Source organism: Phocoena sinus, chromosome 9, assembly GCF_008692025.1.
Source record: "Phocoena sinus isolate mPhoSin1 chromosome 9, mPhoSin1.pri, whole genome shotgun sequence".
Taxonomy (NCBI): domain Eukaryota; kingdom Metazoa; phylum Chordata; class Mammalia; order Artiodactyla; family Phocoenidae; genus Phocoena; species Phocoena sinus.
The window spans coordinates 64,743,831-64,759,384 of NC_045771.1; the positions used below are offsets into that span (position 1 = coordinate 64,743,831).

At 35.3% G+C, this 15,554-nt stretch overlaps 1 protein-coding gene across 5 annotated transcripts in view; it reads left to right on the forward strand.

Annotated features, from left to right (window-relative positions):
* PHF14 (PHD finger protein 14) overlaps positions 1-15,554 on the forward strand; it is a 208,379-nt gene that overhangs the window by 32,810 nt on the left and 160,015 nt on the right. For all 5 annotated transcript variants that reach the window (XM_032643190.1, XM_032643188.1, XM_032643189.1 and 2 more), the window contains exons 6-7: positions 1,815-1,926; positions 5,167-5,304. In XM_032643190.1, the coding sequence (XP_032499081.1) occupies positions 1,815-1,926; positions 5,167-5,304 (250 nt within the window). The remainder of the gene's footprint in view (positions 1-1,814; positions 1,927-5,166; positions 5,305-15,554) is intronic.

The window sequence follows — 15,554 nt, forward strand, 5'->3', positions numbered from 1 at the left end:
ATATAGTTCCCATTCTGAAATGAGTTTTTTGAGAAGTAGCTTTCTACTTAGTTTGCTTTATTAAAATATGTAAATTTAAAAGAATCTATTAATAGCTTCTATGCTAGAATGACAATTCTGACTCTTTGTTTTTTCGTGGATTTATGGGATGCTTGTTTTCTGCTCCTTTCCCTAATCAACATCTGTCTTCATAGCTCCAAGCAGAATGGATGGTAAAGTAACAAGGAAAATTATTCCTTTTTGATTTCTCAGTTTGTCTTAATTAAAAGGTTCTAAAGTATGTGCAGCTAAACAAATGAACAAAAAACTATATACAACATATATTAAAAAGGACCAAAATTGTCTCAGCTGTTTGATATGTATTTTAATAAAGAGTCAAGTTGGCATCCTCACATGAGTGGTTGGGGGAAATGATACGCTTGTGTGCCAATCACACTGAAATGGCAGTTTAAATCTGTAGTACTGTGTGACTTGTACTAAAACATTTTAAGAAGGTCAGTAGGAAGCAAGCAGCCAGCTGTTGGGTTTATCAAAGATGAACTTGTACAGAGTACAGCAGCATTTAACACACCAGTGGAGCATGAGAAAACTGTGCAAATTAAATTGAGAAAGCAGCTGCTTGTTGAAGATGTGTATCTTTATATTGAACTCCGCAGGATGCATTTGGGAGGTTGGATTAAAACATTTTATCAAGAAAATCACAAAACCTTGGAGTTTTTTCCCAATAAAAAAAGATAATTTTTGAAGATTTGTAACTATTTTCCCCAGTACATCTATAAAGTGATTCTTAGTCTTATTTCTTTAAAACTCATAATGCATCACAAAACAGAACCATGTAGCAATGATAGCCTCTCAAGCTGTGCTAAAGCAAAATTTGTTGTTAATATTTTCACAAGGTTAAGAGATATTTGCCATCTCATTTTTACCCTGTGTCTTGCAGAAGTGATATAGATCTGTTTACATTTCAAAATCTAGTGATCCTGTGTTTTGTTTGATTGTAAGCAAACAGGGTGCCTAATATATTTTAAAAATGTTCAGAGCAGTTTTTAAAAAATAGAATTAGAATCAACTCCTATTTATTTTTTCTGTTTAGTATACTGAAACTGAACATTCTTTGTTTAGTGTTGTAGCATCATTCAGACTTCAAAAAATATATGTGGGGCACATACATTTTAGTACATAGGTTGTATGGTGAACAGATAAGTTGAATGAAATATGACTTTCTTATGTTATTACAACTGTTCTGTACCATCTTCTAGCAATCAGTTTCAACCTGAGAAGAAATAAAGTTAAGATGCACACCAAAAATTGTTTTAAAATATGTCCTTAAGGATTATCTAGTAGCTTTTAGGAAAAAGTACCAGGAAAGAGCAATTTTATGTGATTTATGCAGAGTAACTTCACAAGTCTCAAATTAGGATCCTTAATTCTCAGAGTGCTTAAAATAATGAACGTGAATACCTTTCCATGCCTATGAAAATGATGTTTCATTGGAATAGTGGTTTTGTGCAAATATTTAAGAATAACAGATAAGTGCAAAGTGTGATGAATTTTAAGTGAAAGGCAATTATAGATGTTAACTCTCACCTTTGGCTAAGCTGCTGGAAAAGTAACGTTTATTGCAGTCCCTTTTTCTATAAATGATATCATTGTATAGGTGTTCCATATTCTTTAGTTGTGTGTCTGAGATTTTGAAATCTGATCATAAAATTCTTGGAGTAGTTATTTGAGATGACACATAATTTTACATTTATTTTCCTGTGGGCATTTTTTCCAAAGGTCTGATAGCAAAATCATATCTTTTCTCCTTATAGATGGGTTCACATTGTCTGTGCCCTGTATGTTCCTGGTGTAGCCTTTGGAGATATTGACAAATTGCGACCAGTAACACTAACAGAAATGAACTATTCCAAATATGGTGCCAAGGTAAGACAAAGTGTTTTTGATTGTCTAAGAGAAAGTTTTTACTTGTTAGTTTACATGACTTTTTACTAATATCATGGTTGACTACAGAAATGCTTATTACTAATTGTGCTATTGGAGAGCAGTTAGCACTAAATCATTTAGTATTGATAGTAATTTTCCCAGAGAGCCAATAATGTATAAATTCTTCTATATATTTGTATAACTTGTGGGGTAAAATGGTAGTTAATGCCACTGCTGTTTTCCTCGTATTTAGCACACTGCTTAGTGCATAATGAATTCTCAGACTACATCCTTATTTTTAATCAGTTGGATCAAATACAAGCTTAATTTCTGACTTTACTTTTGAAGTGGAATTTATTAAAATTATGAAAAGAGTACAAGAAGCACCCATTATTTTACTTCCACTGCAGAAGGCCAACAGAATTTTTTTTTTTTACTAGCAAATGATCCTCATCCTCCATAGTTTATAAATAGGTTTTTAATTATGACTGAGTTTCAGGATTATAAGTGATAAGATTACTCACTTATGAATTTAAACTTAAGTATATAATTATTGCAAACGTCTTCGGAATACTAGAACTAATTAGGCAATGATATATTCTCTTTCCATTACTATGTATTGGGCAGTTGGGAAGGAAAACTCTTAAAGAGCATTAGTAACATATTAAAGGTGGGGTGGGAAACGTACAGATTGTTGGAAAATTCTGATTTAAAATTTTTAAAATTTCACAGTTTCTGCTGTTAATATCCAGAATATCCTCTTCGGGCTTTAAACACCATCCCCATCTGTCACCTTCTACCCTCGAATAATCTTGTGCTTTAGTTTGGGAGGTTGCAGCTTCCCTCTCCAGAATTAGGTAAAGCTTCCAGGCCCTAGTATTGAACTTAACTTTCCTGGTGCTCAAGTAATTGTACACTATCTTGTTACCTCTCTTAAATGCCTTTAAGCTATAATTAACAAAATAATTTGTCCACATTTTCTAGTTGAGTAGGAGTAATACAAATTACCTGGTCCACCAGTGTTGGAAATGGAAGTTACTACCTTTTGAGGGCAGTTTTATAATTCAAGAGCACAGAGTCTAGAAGGGAGTAGCTTCCAACTTTTTCAATAAGCACATGTTTTTACCATAAATATAAATCTAGAAGCAATTAAAGAACAGTAACCAGATATTACTTCATATAACTGAGACCAGCAGTGACCTCTGGATTGAAAAGGAGAGTCATTAAATGTATAATTATTAGCTGATTATTTTCATTATCACCTGCTTTTGTTTTGAAGTATTACTGGGACATGGAGTCAAAAAATTACGTACTCTCTAGCTCATCTGCAAAATCAAACCCAGTGCTGTGAATTATATCTGGGATAGCTCTCTAGATCACATTGTCTATCCATTTCCTCCTCCTGATTACTTTCTCCCCTGTGTTCTCAGTTGCTTAGTTCCCTAGCATTTTATTTATTTACTTATTTTTAAATTTATTTATTTATTTTTGGCTGCATTGGGTCTTCGTTGCTGTGCGTGGGCTTTCTCTAGTTGTGGCGAGCATGGGCTACTCTTCGTTGGGTGCACAGGCTTCTCATTGCGGTGGCTTCTCTTTGTTGTGGAGCACAAGCTGTAGGCACGTGGGCTTCAGTAGTTGTGGCTCCCAAGCTCTAGAGCGCAGGCTCAGTAGTTGTGGCACATGGGCTTAATTGATCCGTGGCATGTGGGATCTTCCCAGACCTGGGCTTGAACCTGTGTCCCCGGCATTGGCAGGCTGATTCTCAACCACTGTGCCACCAGGGAAGCCTGTTCCCTTGCATTTTAAATGATTCAAGCAATTGAGGAAGATTCTATTTTCTTTATTAGATTGTTGTACTGTCTTATGAGACTTCATTGTTGGAAATTTTTTCTTTGTGTTCACTTTGAAATCCCTTGCCCAATTTCATCATACTACGTTAAATTAGTCAAGGGACTATCCTAAACAATTTGATTCTGTTCATATTATTGACATCCTTTAAATAGTTTAATTTCTCCATTTCTCCCTCTCTGACCCCCTCTCCTTCTATCTTTTTTCTTTCTCTCTCTTTCTCAGTTTTTTGGTTTCATGTTTAGATTACTATTTGCTGGAATTTTTACCATACATATACTACTGTTGGTGGAAAAAGACCCATAATTAGGCAGTAGAGTGTCAGGTGTTGGGAATGTTTTCACATCTGTACTCAGAGTCCTGTTCCTGTTATTTTTATTCATTGCTGATATATCAGTTTGGTGCTGTATACCAAGTAGGTACTCACTAACTGTTATAGTATTAATATGATGTTTTTAGTGTCTCTTGAAACTTTTTAATTTTTAAAAAAATGTTTCTCATTTAATTTACGTAGAATACATTTATTAAGCCGTTCTTCCTTAGTTGTCTACTGGCAATCTTTCACAATTTAGCAGGTTTTTTTGTGAAGGTTCCTATTACCAGAGTAGTGTATATTTTGAGACTAGGTTTTTCTTTTTCTCTCTCTGTGGCTTGGTTAAAAGTATAAAAAAAATAAATCGGGGCGGTGGCATTTGGGGTAATTTCAACAGTTTATGCCTTTAGTTTTGCAGGTTTTCCCTTTGTATACAGAAAGAATGTAAATAATTGGCTATATTGTGTATTACTACCAATTTCACAAAATTGTTTACTTAAGATTACTTTTAATTCTCTTAAATGTATTTTTTAAATGCATTATATCTATGGTTGCAATGCCTAGATCTTTCAGTGAATTTTCTCTGGCTTCTTATTTATTTTCCTTAATTTTTCCGAGTAGTATTACATTGTTCAAATCAGTGTAGCTTAATGGTTAAGAGCATGGACTTAAAGTAAGATTATCCTGGTTTGAAAACTGTCTTTACCTCAGTTTTCTCATGTGTAAAATTTTCTCATATGTAAAATGGAAATATAGTACCTTTTCCACATATTATTGTGGAAGAGTGTCAAATGATTATATATATTAATACTTATAAAGTGCTTAGAATAGTGCCTAGCACACGGTAAGCCCTCAAATGATATTAATTATTATTATCCTCATTACTGTATCAGTGGAATTTTGTTTTTTAGAACTATATAGAGAATTACTTTTTTCATATAAATACTTGCCTATAGTTATTGTTTGTATTGATATACTGCTGGTTCACTATTTGTATTTTGTAGATGCTTTGTATGAGAATGCAGTTTCTGTTCTGGAAATATTTTTGCTCTGAGACTTTTCCTGTTTTTCCATTGTAGGAGTGTAGCTTCTGTGAAGACCCTCGTTTTGCTAGAACTGGAGTTTGCATTAGCTGTGATGCAGGGATGTGCAGAGCCTATTTCCACGTGACCTGCGCTCAGAAGGAAGGTCTGCTTTCAGAGGCAGCAGCAGAGGAGGTAGGTTGATTTAAATCCATAGTTGGTGAATATGTTCATGAGACTTCTCATGACTTCATTATATCCTACAACCAGGTATGCATCATAAAATAAATTTACGAGTTTATTCTTAAAATCTTTGTCTAGATCACAGATCTAAAGCTTTAAGAGTAAACAATATATATGAGTTTCTTCAGTCTTAAACCTAACCAGACATTTAGAAAACATGTTAAAAATTTTATAGTGAAATCTGACAGATAAAATGAAACATAATTCAAGGTGTTTTAAAGCATTATAATGTCAGCATATTTTATATGAGAATCTGAAATTATATTTGAGTAATAACCTTGCTCTGTTACTCTTTAAATAAAATCATTACCCTGTCTTCAGTCTTCAGTATTTGCATTTCTATTTCTTTACAATTATTTTTAATTCTAAAATTTTCCTACCAGAAATTTACATTAAGCAGTCAGTTGTTTTCATAGTATGTATTCGGGACTCTTTAATATTCTTTCAAGGTCTTTGAGGTCAAAACTGTCTTTATAACAGTATTAAAATAGTATATACTTTTTTTTGCTCCTAATATTCTCCTAATGTAATAGTGGAGGTTTCTAGAGATTATTTAGCTATCTTCTTTAATGTCCACTATCGAGATATTAAAGAGGTTTGTAAAAATGTAAAACAGTACCACTCTTCTCACTAAATTTTTTTTGTGTGTAAATTATAGTATTTTTCATAAAAATGTTACTTTTGTTAACATGTGATGGCTTTATTGTTATTTTAAAAAATACTCAATTTTAACTTCTAATATGCTATCTATAAATATAACTCACATAAGCTCTTTGGGGTCTTCAAAACATTTTAATACTGTAAGGAGAGAGAGAGCAAGTTTTGTTGATTCTTTAAGCACTTTATATAGGCAGGTAATTGAGTATTCTGTAGTTCTTACTTTATATTTGGGATATATTGTTATGTATATATGTTATGTTCCATCTTTTATTGGGTAAATTTTCAGTGTCATGTAAAAATATGTTTTTTATGTTGGGCTTTCATCTTATTCCATTTATTTCATAGACAGGAAACAAGTAAAAAAGATAATCTGATGAAGAAAATTTGTTAAGCAAATTTTGAAGGATATATTTTATCAAAATAGGGATCCTATTGAAATTATATTTTGGGTACATAAATCTGTTTTTGTGTCAGTCTCTGATTCTGATGAGTTGTACTTTAATTGAAGAAGGGTACTAAATGAACACTGAGCATTTTCACAGCTGTTTGGTAGACATAGAGGTACAATTATAAAATAGGGTTGTGTGGATTAGTCATGGCTGTAACTCAAGATGGTGAGCAAAAGTGCAGAGAGACAATACAAGTAAGACTCAAGATCAGATAAATCTCAGTGAACAGCTGGAGAAGCCTGGATTTCTTACTTCTTAATGGCTGTTTTATATAGGCAGTAAAAGAAAGGTTGAAAAAGAGAATAAGTACCTCAGTTTCATCCAATGACATCATACACCTTAGCATATTTTCATGTTTTTTTATAGCCTTCTGACATAGTACTTTATCTTACTGGTGAGAATGCATTTGAAGTTTCTATTCTTTTTGATCCACTTTGTGAAAATTCTAGATTATTTAGAATATTTAACCATGTTGTGTTACAACATATTATTATTAAAACTGAACTGTAGGGCTTCCCTGGTGGTGCAGTGGTTGAGAGTCTGCCTGCCGATGCAGGGGACACGGGTTCGTGCCCCAGTCCGGGAGGATCCCACATGCCGTGGAGCAGCTGGGCCTGTGAGCCATGGCCGCTGAGCCTGCGTGTCCGGAGCCTGTGCTCCGCAATGGGGAGAGGCCACAACAGTGAGAGGCCCGTGTAGCGCAAAAAAAAAAAAAAACCCAAAAAACAAAAAAAACTGAACTATAGCACAGGCTCAGTTATGACTGAAACTTATATTATTATGGTTCACATCATATAGTTGACTTAAGGTTACTTATATTTCATTTAAACCATATGGTAGTATGGTAGTATGATAAAGTATGATTTTGGTACTATGAACATTGTTATAATTTGTTACCATGTAAAAAATTCTCTTTGAAACATGTAAGATAATTTATCGATTTTTTTCCCCACAGCCTTTGATAATGCATTGAAATCATTCATGGATTAAATTTCAAAGGCTCAAATTAGATCTTTAGCTGTTGAACTGATGCCTTAATATTACTAGAAGAACCAGGATGGATAGGAATGGCTCGTGGTGGATCAAAAACTTTTTAAATGAATTCATCAAGAAGTTATGTTACTTAAAGTTAGACATTTTATATCAGATCTTCAGTGATACCTTTATGTGGCTGTTAGGCATTATTTTAAAAATTATTCTGGATGAACTCTATGAGAGTTACCCAGCTCAGTTTCTCTCTCACTCCACATCTAATCCATTAGCATATCCTGTCTTCAAAGTATATCTAGTATATGTCCAAATTCTTCTTACCACATTCATTGCTGCTATCCTAGTCTGTCATCTTTTGTCACCTGGATTAATATAACAACCTCCTAACTCTTTCTACCCTTGCCTTGCTAGAGCAGAGGGTGGCAATTTTTTACTACAAAGAGCCAGATGTAAATATGTTAGGCTTTGTGGGCCTATGGCTTGTGTGTAACTATTTAACTTTGCCATTGATTATGAAAACAGCCATAGACAATACATAAACAAATGAACATGGCTGTGTTCAAATAAAACTGTATTTCCAAAAACAGGCAGCACCAGATTTGGCTTTCAGGTCACAGTTTGCCAATCCTTTTCCAGAGAATAGAGGACATTTTCAGTAGCAGCTAGTATTATCCCATTAAAATCTAAGTCAGAGCTGGTCACTCCTTTGCTCAAAACCCTTCAGTAGCCTTCTGTCTGATTCAGACTAGAGGCCAGTTTCTCTGCTGATTTATAAGATTCTGTGTGATCTGGCTTCACATTACCTCTCTGACTTCATCATTTCCCCTCATTCAGCCTCATTGGCCTACTTGCTGCTCCTTTAATGAATGGCCAGGTGAGCTCCTACTCTAGGCCTCTGTACTTGTTTCTCTGCATGGGCTGCTCTTCCCTCACGTGGCTCATTCCCTCACTTTTTTCGGGTCCTCATTCCATGTCTACTACTCACTGGTCTAAAGTTACAACCCTCTACCTCCCATGACACTTTCTATTCCCCTTTCCTGCTTTATTCTTCCCTTTTAAAAATACCTAACCACTATCTAATATAGCTCTAGTAGTTTTCTGGTAGTGTCTTTTGGATTTTCTATGTATAACATCATGTCATCTGCAAACAGTGACAGTTTTACTTCTTCTTTTCCAATTTGGATTCTGTTTATTTCTTTTTCTTCTGTGATTGCTGTGGCTAGGACTTCCAAAACCATGTTGAATAAAAGTGCTGAGAGTGGACCTCTTATCTTGTTCCTGATCTCAGAGGAAATGCTTTCAGCTTTTCACCATTGAGTATGATGTTAGCTGTGGATTTGTCATATATGGCCTTTATTATGTTGAGGTACATTCCTTCTGTGCCCACTTTCTGAGGAGTTTTTATCATAAATAGACATTGAATTTTGTCAAAAGCCTTTTCTGCATCTATTTAGATGATCATATGGGTTTTTAAAAATAAATTAATTTTATTTGTTATTTATTTTTGGCTGCGTTGGGTCTTTGTTGCTGCGCCTGGGCTTTCTCTAGTTGGCAGTGAGCAGGGTCTGCTCTTCCTTGGTTGCGGTGCACAGGCTTCTCATCGTGGTGGCTTCTCTTGTTGCGGAGCACGGGCTCTAAGTGCGCGGGCTTCAGTAGTTGTAGCACGCAGGCTCAGTAGTTGTGGCTCACGGGCTCTAGAGCACAGGCTCAGTAGTTGTGGCGCACGGGCTTAGTTGCTTCGTGGCATGTGGGATCTTCCCAGACTGGGACTTGAACCTGTGTCCCCTGCATTGGCAGGCAGATTCTTAACCACTGTGCCACCAGGGAAGTCACAATCATATGGTTTTTGTTTTTCAATTTGTTAATGTGGTGTGTCACATTGATTGATTTGCAGATATTGAAAAATCCTTGCATCTTTGGAATGAGTCCCACTTGATCATGGTGTGTGATAATATATATGGTTCTTATTTATCTTGTTTATTGTCTGTCACTTTCATTAGGATATAGATTCATGAGCACAAGGATTTTTTTGTTCTTTTTTATTTTTCACTGTATCCTCTGCTTAAAATACAAGTTGAGGGGCAATATCTCTTTTGTCATTCAGCTTTTATTTGGTCAGCTGTTTAGCATTTAAGATCTTTTTTTTTTAAGATTTTATTTAAAAAAGAATTCTAGGGTAAAATTAGTTTTCAAACCATCATTTTAAGTATAGTACCTTGCATATTTGATTTCCCATTTTTCCTTGTTTTGATTTCCCATTTATCTACGGGCATGGACTGAGAATATTTCCTTGGCACATTTTCTTGTGGTATTGGAATAACTTTATTCATAAACGTGTCTCTTTATCTCTTTGGTTTGCTTAAGTTGATGTTCACTGCTACCCCAGCTCAGTTACCTGTTAAAGCGTGTGTTAGCAAATAGATCACTTTCACTTTGGTACTTCTCTAAGAATCTTATTTAACCTTTATTTGAAGTTTGACTGTAAGAAATATGATTTATTTGGAATATATACAGAATGTCCACTCCTCTAAACATTCTGTGTAAGCCATATTATTAGATGCTTACGTACCTGGACAAAATTATTTTGATTCATACTATTATTCTTTTTGCTGATGTGTGCTTTTTACATTTTTGTTGTTGTTGAAAGCCTTACTGATTTTTTTTCTTTTGTATTAACTGGGAATGTTGATGAGCCTATTTCTCAGCACAGAATTCTTTCTCTCAGTTCTCGACAGTAGGTGTAGCAGTGTGTTTGCTTACTAATTGGTTTGTGATATTGTGAATTATGTAACTGATTGTATTAATAACTTCTTTAATTTTCTGGAAGTTTCACTGGCACATTTGGAGTCTACTACCAATGTGCATGTGGCCTTTAAGATAAATGCTGTGGTGGTTCATCTTCTTGATGTTGTATCTTACCTAGGCTTTTGGCAGCAAGTAATAGAATACTTAACTGCAGTAGCATAAGTAGTTATTAACTATCTCATACGATAGGAGGCATAAACATAAGTACTTCTGGGGCTGTTTCAGCTGCTAAACGATGAAGTCTTATTTTATCCTTCTCTCCCACCGGCATCAACATATTTTTCTTTTTAGTTCCTAACCTTGTTGTCTCATGGTCTCAATATTGCTGGAATAGCTCTTAGCACTGTGTTCTTTCATTATAGAATTAAAAGTCAAAGAGAAGGGAAAGGGTTCTCTTATTATTAGGAATGAAAAATTTTCTCATACGTTCACACCACTAGATTTTCCCATCATGTCATGTATTGAAACAGTCATTATGGCCGTCGTTAGCAATGAGATAAGTTGGGAAGGTGAAACCTGACATTTTTAGTTTCTGTCAAATAAAATGGATTTTACAAGAAAGGAATATGTTGGAAGGGGATGACTGGGGTGGGGGGGGGTCAGCAACTAACAGTTTGCTACAACTAGCCTAAGAAGTTGGCAGTTTATTTTCATTCACTGTAGCTCATACCTAGACCAAATGAAGAAGTCTTTATATCAGCTATTAAAAGAAGGAAAAGAAGAATCAGGTGTTATGAATTAAAACAAAAAACAAGTAAAAATGTCACCTTTCCCGTTTTTCCCTTCTTTGCTTCAGAGTAGAATTCTAATATTCTGGGCCTTCTTTTCTCTGGGTCTGATCTGTTTTCTGGTCTTTGCCTTTTAATAGTGTCATACCCTCTCCTTCCAGCCTCCCTCATCACAGTGGAATTGGCTTCTCAGTAGTCCTTCCTTTCCAAGCCTTTTTTTTTCTCATGGGGCTTTTTACCCCAGTCAGAGGGGGGGTCAAGTTAATACTGGCTCAATTACTTTGTGTTTTTTAAGGGAATTCAGTTTAATAAATCAGAACATTGTTTAGTCAAGATTATTGTTATTTTTGATTTATGGTACATTTTATGTCAAAAGAGATCACCTGTCTAAACTCCAAACATTAGTATGGCTTTAGCATCTGTTAGTCAAGGAAAGAAAACAACATTCTACATTGAAAAAATAATTCCATAAACTGAATAGTACTGGCTTTATCTTTTATCATCACAGCCCCAAGTTAGTTCTATAATCTTACATAGAGCTTTGAGGGATACTCTGTATGTCTGGGCTTCATCTTATTTTTTCCTACCTCTTTTTCCCCTCATTCCATTATTCACTCTCACCTTCCACACACACACACATACACACACACTCCAGTCCTTGCTTAGTTTTTAAAATTAATAATTAAAACTTAATTAAAATTATCTTATACTTTGCATATTTTAATGAGCTACCTCAAATCCTTTTTGAATAATATAAATGATAAATAATATATAGGATAAAAACACACCAGTCTTGTTTTTAATAAAGAGTTTATATCATTATTTTTGGATTAACTTTATGAGTTTTGTATCAGTGTCTAAATTGAATATCTACCATAAGAGCATATTTTTATCTGTATTGTAAACCAGAGTTGAAAATAGTGAATTTGAAATGGTCCAACTAAGTGTAAGGAAATATAAATTATAATAATAAATGCAGATGGGTAATTCTTAAATATGTGCAGAGCAGAGAATTAGGACTTTCCTAGACTGATATTGGATAAGTTGAGCTTTAGCTGCAGAATAAATTAACATAGGTTTACTCTCTGTGTTTTAACACATATGGTTAAAAAATGAAGAGTAGAATTGGGTAAAGCGTTATATATTCATTAAATTATATATATTTTCGTGCTAGAAAGAAATATGTCAGATTTTAATCAGCTTAACATAAATACCTTTTAATGCTTTTGTGGAATCTGATGCCAAAGGATAATTTTGCTTTCCTGTACAAAGCCTTATTTTTCTGTTAGCTAGATTAGTATTAATTTTTTATATAAAAGGTAAAGGTAAAGATAATAGTTTAATGATGGATAAAGATGCTGTATATTTTTAAATATAATTTAAATACATAAAAAGACTTAATGTAAATTTAGTTCACCTTGGTTTTAAACAGCCATATTTTGCATACAATGTGTATGAGTGTTTTAAGAATTGATAAAATACTTAAGTCATAAAAGTGGAAAATGAAAAAGTGATAAATGCCAAATGGGAAAAATATAGCTTCAAAAATGAGATCAAGTTGAATACAGATTCTTAGATAGAACCCAAATACAAGATATCAATAAAGCTAAGTTGGTTACTTTCAGTTTTTATAGGAAGAAATACTGAAGAGCTATAGACATAGTTTTGTTTATGGTTCGGAAATATATAAAGGACAAAATATGTACATTGTCAAATTAATTTTTCTCTTTTGGTATCTAGACACTAGGCATTTGGGCAATGAATTTGCATTTAAAATTTTCAGCTGTAAAAAGTCTTAGAAATTTCAAGCACTAGAATAAGAAATTAAGAAATCTTGCTCAGATTTATTGTTTTTATTCTTTGGTCTTCATCATCTGGGAGTTTCAGATTTGAGTACAAGACTCTTTAAAAAATAAATTACAGCTGTATGTTAAACAATTTAGTCATATAATGTCTGCAAAGGCACTGCAGCTGAGGGCTGACAGAATTATAGCTCAGCAAGTATTTGTGGAACATGACCATAAGGAGTAAGTCCTTATTGAATTCATGTTCTGAAACTCAGTTAAGTTATGTTAAGGGGGTGACCTAAACTTTGTTTAGCAAACAGTGAGATTTATATTCAAACAAAGCTTCATAGTACTCTGTGAAATCAGTCAATCATGGTTGAGGGCATGTGCATATGTGCAAGACACTAAACTCTAGGTATGGGGTGGAGGAGTTTGTCAGGGAGCATAAAAATAGCTTTAAGTTACAGTATCAACCTAGGTGGGGATAGATAGTAAACACAATAAAATGTTCAACAGTCTTTCAAGATGGCAGTAAAAGATGTCACAGGTGCCTAGTATGGACAAGAAGTGGTGTAAGTACAGAAAGAAGGTTCCCTGGAAGAATCAGAAACTTCAGCTGGACCTTCCTGACCTATCTGTCTCTTACCTTTGAACTATCTAAGGATTACAAATTAATGTTTTTACTGTCATTCATTCAGTATATTTATTCAACAGATATATTGACCTACTGTATATTAGGCATTGCTATGGACCAGGGGTCCCCAACCCCCAGGCTGTAGACCAGTACTAGTCCGTGGCCTGTTAGGACCCGGGCTGCACAGCAGGAGGTGAGCAGCGAGCGAGCGAAGCTTCATCTGCTGCTCCCCATCGCTTGTATTACCACCTGAGCCGTCACACCCCTCACCCCACTCCACCCCACCCCACACCCAGTCTGTGGAAAAATTGTCTTCCATGTAACCGGACCCTGGTGCCAAAAGGTTGGGGACTGCTGCTAGACCCTGTAGAGATAACAGTGAACAAAACAAACTGTGCTCTTAAGGTAGCTTACATTTTAGTGGCAGGTGGGCTCTCCTCTGACAGAGAGTGAAAAAGTTAGCAAAAAAAATATTGTGATAAGTATTGTGGAGAAATATAAAGCAGAATAAAGTATTTAGGGAGTAAGGGAGGTAGGGCAATGCTGCTTTATATGGGGAGATCAGAGAAGGACTCTCTAATAAGGTGACGTTTTATGGAAATATGTAAGGAAAATTGTAGGGAGCATATGTTTATTTGAGAGGAGAGCATTACAGGCAGGGGGAACAGAAATACAGAGGCTCTGAGGTAGGAACATGCTTGGTTTGAGGACCAAGAAGAAGACTGGTACGGCTGGTACAGAGTTAGGGGCTAGGGTTTGGTAAGAGGAGAGGAGGAGGTCATAGAGGTAGCAGGGAGCTACTTCATGTAGGGCCTGGAAAGATATGGGAATGACTTTGGATTTACACTCTGAGTGGGGTGGAAGCCCATAAGAGTTGCAACTGATGTTTAAAAGGACTTCCCTGATAACTGTATTGAGTACAGGCAGTAGGGAGGCAAGGGTGAAAGCAGGGAGACCAGTTAGAACTTTTACTGTAACAGGTTTTAGGATGGAGGTAATGAGAAACGAGAAATTTTATAGGTATTTGCTGAAGGATTGTGGAATGTAACAGAAAGAGAGGGTAAAAAGGGTGACTTCTTTCTGGCCTGAGCTTCTAGCAGAATGGAGTTGTGGTTTACTGAGGTGGAGAAGACTGAAGGAAGAGCAGATCTGTTGCAGGAGAAAAGGAAACTGAGGACAGTTTTGGACATGTTGAGTTCAAAATGCCTATTAGACACGTAAGTGGAGAGATCAGGTAGGTTGTTGGCTATCAGAGTCTGAAGTTTAGGGAAGCAGTCAAGGCTACAGATATAAATTTGGGAGCTGTCAGGGTATAGATAGTATTTATGGTGAGATGACTAGATGAAATTATCTAGGTTATAAGAGTAGAAGGAGATGGGAAGAGGTCTGATGACAGTCATAGGGCTACCTCAGCATTCAACAGCATTCAAATTTGGGAAAATAAGGAATCTACCAAGGAGACTGAGGAGGAGTGATCAGTGAGGTAAAGAAAAGAACTAAGAGAGGTATTTCAAAGAAGTGTTTCAAAGAGGGAATGAGCAAATTGTGTCAAAGGAGTAAGATTAAGATTGAGAAATGACCATTGGAATTGGCAAAATGAGGGTCATTTTTCACTTGACAGGAGCTATTGGAGTGGTTGGGAGTAGTCAATGAAAACTTAGGAATGGAATAGAATTGAAGATAGCTAATATGGACAGGTCTTTAGATTTTTCCTATTAAGAGGAGCTTAGAAGTGGAACAACATGTGGGAGCCCAAGGAAGGTCTTTTAAGTATTTTTAAAGGATATTACAGTATGTTTAGCATGCCAGTGGAGAGAAAAAAATGTGTAAGAGAGATAGAATTGCTGTAGGGAAGATGGGGTGGGATATTATCGCAACTGAAGGTTAACCTTAGAGAGGAACATTGGGCAGTTTATCCATAGTAACAGGAGATTAGTCAGAGGATATGTGTAGACATGCAGATAGGTTGAGGTATGTGGTGATTGGAGGTTGTGGAAGTTTTTGTTTTGTTGCTTTTCTCCTCTCTTTGAAACCCTCTCCAGTGAAATAAATAAGGTCATCATCTGCAGGTTAGGAATAGGGAGGAGATATTGAAGGTTTGACTGAGAGATAAAGCTATTCAATAATTATCTACAAAAATGGAATACAA